Source organism: Dendronephthya gigantea, unplaced genomic scaffold, assembly GCF_004324835.1.
Source record: "Dendronephthya gigantea isolate DGI-Jeju-01 unplaced genomic scaffold, DenGig_1.0 000033F, whole genome shotgun sequence".
Classification (NCBI taxonomy): Eukaryota; Metazoa; Cnidaria; class Anthozoa; order Malacalcyonacea; family Nephtheidae; genus Dendronephthya; species Dendronephthya gigantea.
In genome coordinates, this window is record NW_021163043.1 from 1,397,678 (window position 1) to 1,411,865 (window position 14,188).

At 36.5% G+C, this 14,188-nt stretch overlaps 2 protein-coding genes across 2 annotated transcripts; one reads left to right on the forward strand and one right to left on the reverse strand.

Moving 5' to 3' along the window:
• The first annotated feature begins 923 nt into the window (after positions 1-923).
• On the forward strand, positions 924-3,706 carry LOC114525188. The gene is made up of 5 exons (XM_028546410.1): positions 924-1,044; positions 1,393-1,445; positions 1,559-1,618; positions 3,026-3,113; positions 3,326-3,706. The coding sequence occupies exons 2-5, from the start codon at positions 1,410-1,412 to the stop codon at positions 3,592-3,594; spliced, it is 453 nt and encodes a 150-aa protein (XP_028402211.1). The 5' UTR covers positions 924-1,044; positions 1,393-1,409; the 3' UTR covers positions 3,595-3,706.
• A 1,749-nt stretch (positions 3,707-5,455) lies between these two features.
• Positions 5,456-9,105, reverse strand: LOC114525184 (L-tryptophan decarboxylase-like). Its single transcript, XM_028546406.1, has 3 exons — positions 8,620-9,105; positions 7,621-8,081; positions 5,456-6,476 (listed from the first exon to the last, which is right to left on the reverse strand). The coding sequence occupies exons 2-3, from the start codon at positions 8,065-8,067 to the stop codon at positions 5,664-5,666; spliced, it is 1,260 nt and encodes a 419-aa protein (XP_028402207.1). The 5' UTR covers positions 8,068-8,081; positions 8,620-9,105; the 3' UTR covers positions 5,456-5,663.
• Between the last annotated feature and the right edge of the window lie 5,083 nt (positions 9,106-14,188).

The following is a 14,188-nucleotide window of genomic DNA, read 5'->3' on the forward strand; positions in this document are numbered from 1 at the left end:
AGGTGGTTCCAAATTGAAAACGATAAAATAGTGACGTAATCACCAGAAGGTTCTATTAAGTAAAGTAGATATCCATTTCCGTGTTCTGTATTACTGAATTTCCCTGTTGTGGTTTAGTTAAAGTTAAAGGGTTTGCAGTTTAGAGCTCGCAAAGGGATGAATTAACTGTGTAAAATATGATATTTATAGATTACGTTTGCAACAAATTGCACTTGTGCATAGGAAGTGATATTGTTCATTATTGTTCAGACAATGATCTTTAGATTCGTCGGCACACATATTGTTAGGTGAGGGTTCAAGATATCCTCTGACATTTCGATAACAATATCTCCTGATTGAGAAGTTTATAAATTAGTCAATAAGCATAGAGTAATATGAGCTCGTAATGCAAGCGCGATACGGTTAGTGAGAAAATAAATTTATGAAATAAACTGAGTACATGCTAGTGGAACTTTGCACTCTTAGGGCCTGTTGGAGCGAATTATCCCGGCTAGGCGAGGTGAAAACTGCATATAATGAAAGACCAATCAGGTTAAGCTATTGATGCGATGCGCTTTTTACCTCGCCTAGCCGGGATAACTCATTCCATGTAAACAGGCCCTTAAAGCCAGCATGGTTCGATATTAAAGCATTTTGCTTAGCAATATTTCATTTTTGCCAGCGTGCTTTAGCGGGAATCTCTAACCTCCGGTGACATTTCACTAAGCAGAGTGGTCTAGGCAAGGTCAAGAAGTCATGCAGGTACCCAAATCAATATAGCATAAAAACAATGGTTTGGCAAAGGAAATGCGGTAATTCAGGCAAATATATCCATATGCACTCTTCTTGGATGTACTGGTTCAATACTGAACGCCTTGAACGTGATACCCTTTTTTGGAATCGATTTATGCATGCGTGGGGTATATATGGGACATGAATTGAGGACATTCGGGAGACAGGGATTGTTCAGAGGCTGTGCAAAATTTTCAACCGCAGAACGTCGAAAGCTTTTGGAAAGTTTGAATCCAGATCAGATTGAAAATATACGAAGACTAATTATTACAGGTAGATATTTATGTTCTTACATACATATATACGTGCAATAATCTAGATCGGGCATCTTAGCCAAGTCATGATAACGCAGATGATAATCTAGGGTTGCTAATACCACATTTTTCCATTGAGAAAACTACAGCAATATATAGTAGCTAAGAATTTGTGACAAGGTACCTGTCAAAAATTCTTAGCTACTATAAATTACTACAGTTTTCTCAATGGAAAAATGTGATGTGGTATTAGCAACCCTAGATTATCATCTGTGCTATCCTACCAGATAATTAGAGATCATTAAATAACTGATTTGAGCGTTATTTCATTGTAGTTATTTTATAAAGTAAATACTTTTCTGTGCAGGATAGCGTGATACTGCAATGGCTCTTTGCTGGAACGTTTTTGCTTCACTTTTGGTATGTCCATATTTTAAGCTCATGCAAGTATATGTATTATGTAAGTGAGTTCACGGTTGACCGTGGTGAATTAAAACTAACATGCATTAATAAACTTTATTATCATTTTATAGATTGCGTACTGTGTTGCATCGGCAGCAATCGATAAAGGAAATCACATTTCCAACCAAGTGGTAATTTTTACACTATCCTGTAACTTTTATGCACGTTTGCATATCCGCTGGAATGTTCTCATGCAGACCTGACTAAATCTATGTGCCAAATCTATCAAATTAATTAACATTTGCAACTACCCGTTCATGGGCGTCAATCGAACGTTGATTGAGGGTGACCAAATAAATATATTCTGTTATATCAGGCTGATTACTATTGAAAATAAGTGAAATTATTTCCAAAGAAATTAGCCATGCAGGCATAACAGAATATATTGATATGGTCCTCCTCAATTAACTATCGATTGCCGCCAATGTACCCGTTTCTCGATAACGAAAACGAAAATGTCCGCGCATAAACGAAACCTCGTGAAATTGACTTTCCTGTTCCGCTGCTATTTAGTTACATTTTTGTACGGCGTATAAGTCAAGGCAAAATAAGTTGGACGTAAAATTTGGAAGTTAATTTGGAAGTTGGAAGTTAACACCGCAGTTATAAAAACAGGCTTCGTGTTACTCAGTCACAACAGGTTGTCAGGACCGTATTTAGACAGCTTAATTTGGGGGGGGGTGAATATTTCATGTTTACATAGAAACAATAGCTTCCCGAAGTAATCAGTCGGGCATATAAGACGATCTTTTGATAGCGACTGTTTTTACGCTCATTATAACATCAATAAATTATAGACAGCGTAACATTCGTCCACTGCATGCACTCTGTTTCATCCGTTTTGGAATCTTCAGGTGCTATACCCATGAGACTGACTGTAGTTGACAATTTTTGGCAAGCAATATACTTTTATTTGCTATATATCTATATATATATATATATATATATATATATATATATATATATATATATATATATATATATATATATATATGCTTATACTCTTTAGTAGGATATGACACCGACTGGCGGCCTGCCATGACAAGCAGAAAAATCCACTTGACCACGGCAGGATTTGAAGAGCATCGGACTAGTATACCGAAGGGCGCGGGTTCAAATCCTGCCGTGGTCAAGTAGATTTTTTGCTTGTCATGGCAGGCCGCCACTCGATGTCATATCCTACTAAAAAATCCTTCCCTTTCCCGAGTACTATCTTCAAATAATATATATATATATATATATATATATATATATATATATATATATATATATATATATATATATATATACACTCATTTGCAAAAACTATGGCCGCAAATTGATAGATAGATAGATACTCGAAATTTAATTAGAATTGCATATGCATGATTACATTTGCATGGGATTTCAATCATATTACACAACATATGCAATTCTAATATGGTATATATAAACATAAACACTACTATGGTTTTTGCATTACTCCTTTGTTCTACTATTATTAAATTTATTCAATTTTATTGCATATTAACACACACTAAATAATACTAAACTTTTAGGAGAATCGTGTCACGCCTGAATACAAAACTGATAAAAAACCTGAACCGACTTCTCAGGTTGGAAAAAATCGCGCTTTTTGTACACAATGTAAGTAGCAGGTATATCAGCAATGTTAAATAATTTGTCATTTAGTCATTTGAGATCTGTCATTATTGTTTTACTCAAAAAAGTTAAAAAATCGTTTGAAATCATCATTTGGAACAAATTTAAAATATACAGATTTTAGCTGTTTCTGTTTTGTGTCCAGAACTCCGTGATATATGGCGACTCAGGACTTTTATACCTTTTGTTTCAACCAGGCCAGATGGGAACGGTGGGTCAAGATTGTTGGCCCAATTCTGATTTGTGCCGCACGCAAAGATTTCATGTCAATTTTACACAAAGCTTTGAAGAGGCGCCTTCTGTGATCGTCTCGCTGCATAACCTTGATGTCGACCAGAATTTCAATCTTCGTGTGAACGGAATCGCCGTAAATATCACCTCTTCCGGATTCGATCTTTGGCATAGAGCATGGGCAGATACAAAGATCTACGGCCTTGGATATTCTTGGATTGCTTGCCCAAATTAAGTGATGCCTAAAAATGTTTCATTCTATACGCGTGATTTACAACATAATCTTAATTTTAAACGTTTGTAGAATTTTATAATCTTTCACAGTTGGTTGTAACGCTTTTCAAAGAATAAAAATATATACATATATCGAATAATATTCCGCACAGTCGTTAATTGTAATTTCAGTTTCTTTTTCTGATCTACTAACTGGAACATGCAATGAATATCTTAAGGTCTGTTCACACCATTCAATTTTGTTGGATCCAATTCACTTCTGATGGATGTTTTATTGTTTGTTGTCTTGTAATGTATATCAGCAGAAATGCCAGTAGACTGAAGCCAATGAACTACAGCTCCATCGATAGCCGACTATATTTCATACATCAAAAGTGAATTGGATCCAAGAAAATTGGATCGTGTGAACAGACCTTAAGAAAACGTTTTGATCCGGGTAACAACGTGGAAATGCCGTATAATAAAGTTATATCATAGTAAGAAGACTCAAACAAAAATTAGTAATGCCGTAATAAATAAAAAGTAGCTATACCCTGGCAATGTCGCGCTATTAGCATGGAATGATAGCTGAAGTCGATTGCCAGTCTTTAAGTGGGTTACAGTCCCTTGTGCCCATCGCTTCTACCAAAAACAATGGGCAATCTACTTGTTTCAAAATTGCTCGAATTTCGCATGTTTTGTATATCTCTGAACATATTCATTTAGCAGTATAGTGAACTAAAAGCGTGCCAAATGTTCTGAAAGTTCTTGATATTGTAGAAAATAGCAAACGTAAACAAAGCGTTTCTTTACATTATATACGGACTGTATATACGCGCCGCCTTTAAGTTGCAACTATGAAAATTTTGTGATACGAATCAAGTTTAACGAAATAAACAAATTGTTATTTAATCTCAATGGTGCATGTTAAAAAAATAAGTTTCCTAGATGGATTATAGTCAGATAGAGAACCCGGCAGAGTTATGGTAGAATTTTAATTTCAAAATACGTGGAATTTTTGTTTGTTCGCGGGGTTTTCAAGCTGTTCTTTTACATATATTGTGCGTATTTTGTAACAATTAATTAGATCTAATCATGTGAGATGAAAAAATTCTGTGAGTCTGTGAAAAAAAATTGCAACCATGGTGGAAAATTAGAGGAAATTTTTATTCCAATTTCGTTTTGATAATGAACGTTTGACGTATTTAGAATCGTGCAGCGTGACCATGGAATACAAAATATATTTATTCCATTCTTACTAAAATTCCCTGGAAGCATTGCGTCTCTAAACTGACGAATATTGTCCACAGGTCGAAACTAGGGGAAAATTTTTTGTATTTCCAGGCTGCATAGCTAACCATTTTCGATGAGAAGTTATACACAGCTTATTAGGCTGCCACCAGCTATAAACATGCAGCTAAAATTCAAGCAAGATATTTTGGATTTTTTTTTCACAATCTGGAAATTGGAAATTATTCAAATCACCGATTTGATCTCAGATAGAAAAATACGAAAAATTTGCGAGTTTATGATTAGTCATTTTGAAAACAAGAAGCAAATATGACTCCAGATACGACTTAGCATATATAGTTGTTTTAAAGAAATAAACAGACTCCAGCTGAAACGGTGGCACGCATCGAATCGTAATTTGATGCAATCAAAGCAAAATTCGAGGGTGATTTCGTGTCTACATGCAAGAATGCTACATATCTCATTCCGTGTGTGGGTTGTTTTCGAATCAATCTCCACCGCTACGGACAGAAATGTCGCATCAACACTCTATTAACCGCTAAACTCAATGTGTTCACAGCAATTGCCGCCAAAAACCACGTATTAAAAGAACCGAAATGAGAACAAAATACAACAACAATATTTATCCCAAATGTAATTTTATTAATACCTGTTGAATATATTTCAGATATTTTACAGCATGAACCAGTTATAAGTAATCGAAGATCAGAAACTGAAATTTAACCAAAAGTCTATAATTCTATTCATTCGCATGCACGCTAATGAAAATTAAATGTAATTTTGCAGTGAAAGCTAAATATGTTTGTTATGGTATGACATTAACTGTTCCGTGTTTTGAGATCAGCGATGATGATGATGATGATGATGTGGATGACGTCTTCCAATAACCTTTCCAACTTCGCTGTTTACCAATTGTAGAGTATCTGGCCACTTATCAACGGGGATGTCTTCGGCGGCAAATTTGACATGCACGTGCTTTTCAAAAAGCAGTACGTAGGTCGAGCCACCGAACAAAAAGGTACCAAGAGGATCGCCTTTCTTTATCTCTTGTCCGTAGTATGCTTCAATAGGACAGCTGGAGATCTCCGCCATTCCCACGGCGATGAAGATTACCGTACCAAGAGCTGGGTTTCCTGTGTCGATGTGGATTATGGCCCGGGTATCCACGTGACAAAGGTAGCGCTGCGAATGGGTATTGGCTGTTGGATCATAACCCATGGAGAGAGCTTCTGCGTAGTAGGCGCCTTCCTTGATGTATGCCTTGGTTATTTTACCATCAACCGGTGCATGCCAGCGATGGTAGTTGGCTGTATCAAGGAACGCCTGGTACACGGTACCTCCCACATACTTCTCGGTCAAGGCATCGTCATCGAGCAGATGTTGCAAGCTGTACGGCTGAGCTTTGATCCAAAACTCATCACGAAGCTGCGGGTTTCTCTCGATGAAATAGGGAAAGGCTTCGCAGGGTGAACAAATCGTCAGAGGATCGTCCTTGTTCGCAACTGGACGAACATCTTTGTCGGTCCTCAACTTTCTCGCGAAATAATCATTCCAGCACTTGAATCCATAGTACAGAGGATCGGTTAAATCGACTTGGTACGTCTCAAGGAAATCGGGCATTGTCGCCAATGACTCCGGGCACAACCATCCATCCTACATATAGAGTTCAAATATAGAACCAAAGTTATGGTGCCTCGTGCAGTATCATTTTAAAGCTTTAGAGATCACTGCAATTACTGCATAATGAAATATATAATACATAATGAAATATATAAAAATGACACTTGATGTTTATTTAGTCCTTGATAAATTAATTAAAAGTCAAGTTGAAAGCCCCATGTAAACATAACTTAAGAAATGCCCGAGGTGTCATTGCGTATGCAAGTGCCTGGACGCAGTTGGGATTAGCCATATTTACTCTTACAGGCTTTGATTTTTGCCGCTTTAACAGCTTCGACGAGAAGACGACGGGGCTTTGGCCAGAAAATCTGCACTTTCAGCAATTTCAACCATGTTAATCTTTGAAGGCCTCACCAAAGTGCGTTTATACGCCCGTGTATAGACTATGCCTAAGCTGGGCTAGTAAATGCGGCTTATATAGTCAAGAACGTGCATTCCCAGCCTCTGCCTTGGGTTAAATTTAAGTTGACCAATTCCAAAGGTAGATTAATCAAGAATCGATTTTTTTTTCAAATTAGCTCCCACATTAATTAATTTGCAGTGTGGGGCTACAGTTCACGCCGGACCGGGGGATTTTGATCCGTAATTTGGGTCCGTAACGAAATGCTGGTAAGGTATAAGCATTTCAAACCGCGTTTTAATGAGATTATACTAAATAAGACTTACCAAATGCCCTATTAATTAAATTTATTACTGTTGCATGGAGGCAAGGAAACTGCATAGGCCAACAAAACGGCGGGTAAGTGGCTTTTCTCCTTAAGCACTTAATTAAATGCTAATCTTCATCAATTTACTGTGAAAAAATGATGGCAATAAATCAATATTTGCTATATTTATCGAATTATGTGTGTCAGATTGAGACCAATATAGGGTCATACTGATTAATGAAATAGAGACATAAAATAATCTTGTCATATACTGACTGATGAAGTAGAGACATTAAGTAATCTGGTTTGTTTGGATCTAGCTTATACAGACGCCTAAAATGCTGCTTAAAATCGAGGTTTGCACGTGCACGCATCAGATAAACGGAATTGACTAAACACAATAACTCCTAGTGAACTAAAAGCAGCCTTAATAAAGTCTCCAGCTAAAAGTCATGAGAATTCAAGCGTACCTTGGAATTCAAGGCTTCTTTTGAATCTTCATGGTTCAACAGCTGCGCCCAGTCGTTGAGAATATCCTTGAAGCATTTGTTGACTTTGTCGTTGATGAAAGCCATGGTTCCCGCTGGAGTCGCCATCACATAGATCAGAATGTGATTGATGGGTGCACTGCCGAGGGGATCGGTGTATCCGGGTGGTTTGCTAATGACTTCTTGAAACTTCAGTAACATATCCATGTAGTCTGTGATGGGATTTTCAGGGATATCAGGATCTTCAAATTCGTAGGTGAACATGGCTGAGAAGAGCATGTTTACCTCCGGGTCGGTTTCAATCAGATCTTTTAGGGCCAACAGCGAGGGTCGAGTAACTTCGTCTGCCGTGCGCATGCTTTTCACATGTCTGCAAATGGTTTTAATGTCGGCGGTAACCCAGTGACCAAGTCTGTACGTTATAGACATCTTTGTAACAACAGCTTGAAAAAAAAACACAAAGCACATTTAAGTACAAGAACACTGTTTCCAAAGTTCGAAACAGCTTTTCGAAATATGAATTTAATAAGTACCCTGCAAACTAGCAGCTATAGCTGCGTTTTAGTTATTGCATGTTCATATGACTGAGATTCCTACTCCTGAGTAGCCAGCAGGGGCAAGCTAAAAAAATTAGCTTAATTACAATTATTGGTTCATTAGTCCCACTTTTTGAGGTATATGCTAAAGGTACTGAGGGTACTTGTATTTCTAGATGGAATTTCGCATTTTAGAAACAATAGCTTCAAAAATTTGCGAAAAAAATCCATATTTTTTTACTCCGTATTAATCCAAATCATATTAACTTAACACTCCAGCTTTTTCAACTTCAGAAATGCAGCTTTTAAATTGTGCAAACGCTCCTTACGGACTATCGGTTATGAGATACAGCTAAATGATACAATATACATTTTTTAAACTACTGCAGAACATTATAATCAAAGCTTAAAAGTGAAAAAGTAAATATAAGAACAAGGTACATACCTTACTGAAGAATAAAACTCAACTCTTTGTATCCTCGAGACGTTACGATGACTCAAGCGAGATTAAAGTGAAATACGGACTTGGTGCATCTAATTTATAAGATCGCGCGTGAACTTGCCGGCCTGTAGCAACAGAATGCAGCTACATCGAAATTGATCTGCATTTTATCCCAGCTGTCAGAACTGTCAATAAAGTAATGTCATAAGTATTGTTCCCACAGAGTTAAAGCCTCCCGCCAAATAATTTCCCACGAAGCTCCAGAGTGCAGTGCAAAGATTCCGTGGGGCATTTACTGTCATTCGGGAGCTGCCTATAACACAATGAGCGGGTGTCGCAGTGTGTACATAATCTCAATTAATAAACTATTCATTTTCAAATGTTTGACAATTAGGTAAACTTACTTAATGAATATCACGAATTCTCATGGCAAGAATGCTTTTTTTTCCAAACATACAAGGATGAGATCAAGATTAAAACATGCATGCATGGTTAACTAACGATTTTATTCATGTGAAGTATCAGCCGCTCATTGGCCTGTTTTAGACGTCGAACTTTTCGTGTGCCGAATCCGCAAATGCAAACGAGTTTAAACAAAAACCTATAAAAATTAGCATACGATTTGGCACGTGAAAGTTCGACTTCTGAAATAGGCATTATCGTCAGTATAGGGACTTTGAGCATGCAGGAGGGCAACACGTCCGTCGACACGGATGGAACGCTCCTTTAAATAAATACTATATGGTAAAAAGTTGTTATATATTATCAATCGTGTTGATTTTATGTTGTAAAAGACGTTGAAAATATTAAGAATATAAGTTTGGGAACAATCGAGGGGGCGCTCGCTGCGTCCTGCATGAAATGCAGACGTTCTACACATGCATGACAGTTTTAAAAAGAACATATACGACGTCTAAAACTACCATAGATAGATCTTTAATTATTCTCTTCTTTTCAATGTCCTATTGTATAGATGACAGACGCCGTCGTCATATTCCCGTCCCACTTGCTTAAGTTCCCTATTAATATAGAAACTCTGGTTTCCCTTTAACATCGCGGGGGTGTTTACAGTATACTGAAGTGTGGCGATACTGCCGAAATAGACTCCCATGGCGCATGCCGACTTAGTTGTAATATGACTAATGGCAGGTTACATTCAGCTATCCGTGCAATGTTTTCGCGAACACTATACTAGTGTAAAGGTCAATTTCTTCATAACAAGCTACAGCTGTTTATGTATTCTCGTTTTCAAGACAATTATGCTCTCCCCTCGAAATATAACTAACATACAGGGTTGGGAACAGGAATATCACTTTTTTTCAAACGATCCATGACGTATATAAAAAAGCGAATAGCTGACGTCTGCAAATCGAGAACTTGTTTAGAGCCTCTAGAAAAAATCTTGCCTGGATGGTTATCTGTGAAATACGAAATGAACTAATGGTAAAACTGGGGATACGTTCACGGGGAGACGGAAGAATGGGAAACGTGCTCAAATTCGTTCAGTTCAGGTGTTCACAGGGTGAGAACGAATGAAAATTTGACCAGTTCTACGTGTTCACTCGAGGAAACCGGACGAGCTCGAGCATGGTACTAAATTTTTCGGTCTCTGGTGAACGCGGTACGAAATTCTTCCGTCCCCCGTCCAAGGAATGTATCCCCCGTCTTACCATTAGTTCATTTCGCATTTCACGGATAACCATGCAACGAGGGTAATTACATGAACACTTGCCAGCCCTGGCCGAGTTTCAGTATTTTATTTTAGGTACAGATAAATCGTAGAATACTTCAATTTCGTCTGCATTTACGACACGTGAAAAGACACGTGAGAAAGCATTTTCAAGGACAAGGCCACACAAAGCAAATTTTTTTCGATCCGGTTGAAATTTTTTACTGCCGAACTATAGAAGCAGCTCAGAAAATATTCTTTTCAGGCGCTAAACAAAATCGAAATGATCGATTTTTAGACGTCAGCTTTTGCCCCTCATTTAATATACTTCATGAATCTTTTTAAAATGATATTCGTGAACCAACTCGCAAGCTCTCTGCGTTTAATTTCGTCTAATCACAATGCTTGACAGTTTATTTTAATTACGTGCAAACAGTTTTACATTGGCCAACGGCGGTTACCTGATATAGTGTTTGCATATATACGCTTGGATGACGGCATGTTAATCAAGGATTTTAGATTGGGTTTAGTTAATCAACTTCCTGGCGATGGCAGAGTATTTTTAGGCGTTCGGCAATTCAGTTGACAAAACTAATTCCCGCATACATAGTCATAGACCTTTCCTGATAATACCACATTACCACTGCATAGTTTAATGGTAATAGGATTATAGCCAAAGCCTCTTAATTAAAAGCAATATTTTACGAATGAGCGCAGCAAACAGATGCAAACAAATGAGTAAAATATTTTTTCACTAACGAGATTTTCGTTTGAAAGAAACTCAAGAAATAGCTTCATATCGTAGAAGGTTTACTTTCTAATATTTTCATTTTCCCGCTCATCACAAAACGATTTTACATCTTTGTTCGTGAATTTTGCCATTAATTTTATTTAGTTTAAGCTGCAGGGTGTAAACAAACTGTATTGGCGGAAAATGATCACCTGTTCGATATCTTTACTAGTGAAGATATAGAAAATATCTTTCTGTATATTTTTCATATTTTACTGGCTGCTAAAATAAAACCGGTTAATAATGATAAGAACATAATAATAACAAAGTCATATAATTGACCCGAGCGAAGAAGACATTTGATTTATATTTAAGTCGAGATAATGAGATTTAAATTAAACTTATTAAACAGCTATCAATATCAATTAACTATGAACGCCAGAGATCTGAAATATACATTCAATAGCTTGGCACAATTCACCGACAAGCGTTAATGATATTTTTGTATTTTCATTCTCATTTTGTACTTTCCAAGTTGTTCTGCTGGAAATATATGTAGCGATATAAAGTAAATGGTAAATTCGTTAGCCATAAAATGGTGCGACAAACTTTTAATCTTTTAATTTAGCTCTAAACGAACATTGTAAATATTCTTGTGAGTTTTATAGCATTTTAATATTAGCACTTCATTGTAATTTGGTTAATGTCGTCCGAAAATCTGTTGTATAAACATCATCTGTGAGGCACAATATCTCAAATGAGCTTTATTACCGTATATTACATTGCGAAATATATATACAGTGTCAACAACCAGTGGGGTATGCCTTGTCATGTTCTGATTGACGTTTACAGTGCGGTTTTTAAAATTAGCCGTCATCTATTGTTACACAAGTCCCTGGTTTATCCTTGATAAATTCCTTCATTTGTCACAGGAATATTTGGAAAAGACCTGAAGACGTCCTCGTGTACTTATCGTAGGATATGCATGTATAGGCAGAGCTAAGAAAGAAGTCGAGAGACTGGCGTAGCTGAATCGAGTGTGAATGAACTTGAGGTTCATTAGGTTCGGCACATGAAAAGTTCGACGTCCGAGTGAGTTTGCCGACAAAAGAAAAATGGCTGGAGCCGGTTGTTCGAAAGCAACCTCGTACCCAGGGTCTTTACTCTACTCGTGAAGACCCTGGGTACGAGGTTGGTTCGAAAGGTGTTTAGCTTAAACGGCGGATAAGCCAAAGTTTAAAAATACTCTCATACATCTTTTGAATGACAGAAACTACATACATATTTTTGCATTTAATATGTACTTCCAATGACAATTAAAATATTTACATCGAAATATTTCAGCTCAGTTGTTCAATAAGTAGATAATTTGGTTTTCCATTTCTAACTTATCCACCGTTTAAGCTAAACGCCTTTTGAACAACCAGCCCCAGTACTACATGTATACAACATGTAAAACAATTAAATGTAATAGCGCTTTCGAAAATAGACTATTGCATTTTGGCGTTTTATGTTCAAATTATCAACTCCTTTTAAGAAATGTTGGACTTAAATTACTATTCAACACGAGGCGGGAAAATTAATTTTAAAAACTACAAACGTGCATTAATCCTTATGGCCTAGCTCACAAAGCACCCGCGTTTGCGAATTAAGTTGCTTGTAACTCGTTACATCATGCACACTTATATTATAAAGTTTATATATGAATTACTAACTATGGGTGTATACATGTGACCAAATACTGCGCTATGATTGGAAGTTAGACTCATTAATTATTCACGCATTTCACTTATCTTATCTTTATCTTATCATATGATTTTTATCTAAATTAAAATTCGCATGAACAGAAGTTGGAATTCTTATTTGAAGAGCACATCGACCTGATTTACATGCAGTGATGTGATTTAGAAAAGATGATGTTGCTGAGATGCCAATTGGTGTCATTAAATTGGAATTTGACATTGATTTATTGAATTAAATTTCTGGTCATGTATAAATTAAACAATTGATTTGCAAGAACAGAATAAGCATTAGAAAAAAGTAAAAAAGGGATTTCAGGAAAGGTGAATGATTGAGTTAAAAAGGATTATCGAATAGTTGGTGAAGAAAAAACGTCTGGTCTTTAGAGTTAGCAGTTAGCACTCATCGGCAGACAGCATCCATTTACAGGGACATAATTACAGCTATAGTTACATGGGGAATGGCATCCACATTTTAAAACTTTTGAGTCAAAAGGGTTGCAAAGATAATTCAATAAATTCAAATAGCATTTCCTATAATCAATTCGGTGTGTAAACTCAGGTGTGTAAACCTGGTCAACATGTCATTGTCCATGTACACATTCGATAAAATAGTTTAATATACGGCCTGCATTATGCATGTGTATGTCGGGCAATCATGCATGGGCCGGTTGTGTCAAGCCCTCGTTTAGCTTAAACGGTCAAAATTAAATAACACTTTTACATCTCTCTTGAATGAGTGAACTTGAATTTTATGCACTGAATATGACGTTGTAAACAGTATCTTTGTATTAAGCTGAAAAACATTTAAGTTCCAATATAACCAGGGAGCAGCGTGGCAGCGTCTTCAAACAACTTAGCATCAAATGTGGTATAACAAAATTAGGTACAGCAAACAATCGTAGACACGCTCAAACAATTAAAGTTTTTCAGGAAATCAGTACAAACCAAAGTCATAAACTGCATAAATTTTTATCAAAATTGAACAAAAATAGTTTTAATCTCAGAACAGCACGTAAATATCATGTCCCCGTGTGTAAAACCAATAGACTTCAGAAGACATTTTTTTATGGCAATTGTATATAATCTTATTACCATATAGTAATTAGTTAATTTAGAATATTTTTAACCATTAGTTTCAATATGCTTTGTAAATTCTTAATCTAATTCAGCTTAAATTTGGCTGTAATTATTAGAGTTAATAAACTATCTATCTATCTATCTAACTGCCTAAAATAAACAAAACACTTTTCGGTGTTTCAACCTGAGGGCCTTCGTCAGGAGAGTTAGTATGAAAATACTAACTTTAGCTCGTTAGTTGAATAAAACGATAGACTTGATTTCTATTTTCAACTTATCTACGTACCGTTAAAGCTAAACGGGCTTGATACAACCGGCCCCTGCCCAGTTACATCGCATTTTTAGTGTATTGTC

Coding starts and splice junctions, on each gene's coding strand:
- LOC114525188 (XM_028546410.1), top strand. CDS start 1,410: ATGGCTCTTTGCTGGAACGTTTTTGCTTCACTTTTG. Junction 1,619..3,025: donor ATCACATTTCCAACCAAGTG/GTAATTTTTACA, acceptor CTAAACTTTTAG/GAGAATCGTGTCACGCCTGA. Junction 3,114..3,325: donor TCGCGCTTTTTGTACACAAT/GTAAGTAGCAGG, acceptor TGTTTCAACCAG/GCCAGATGGGAACGGTGGGT.
- LOC114525184 (XM_028546406.1), bottom strand. CDS start 8,067: ATGTCTATAACGTACAGACTTGGTCACTGGGTTACCGCCGACATTAAA. Junction 6,477..7,620: donor AAGAAGCCTTGAATTCCAAG/GTACGCTTGAAT, acceptor CTCTATATGTAG/GATGGATGGTTGTGCCCGGA.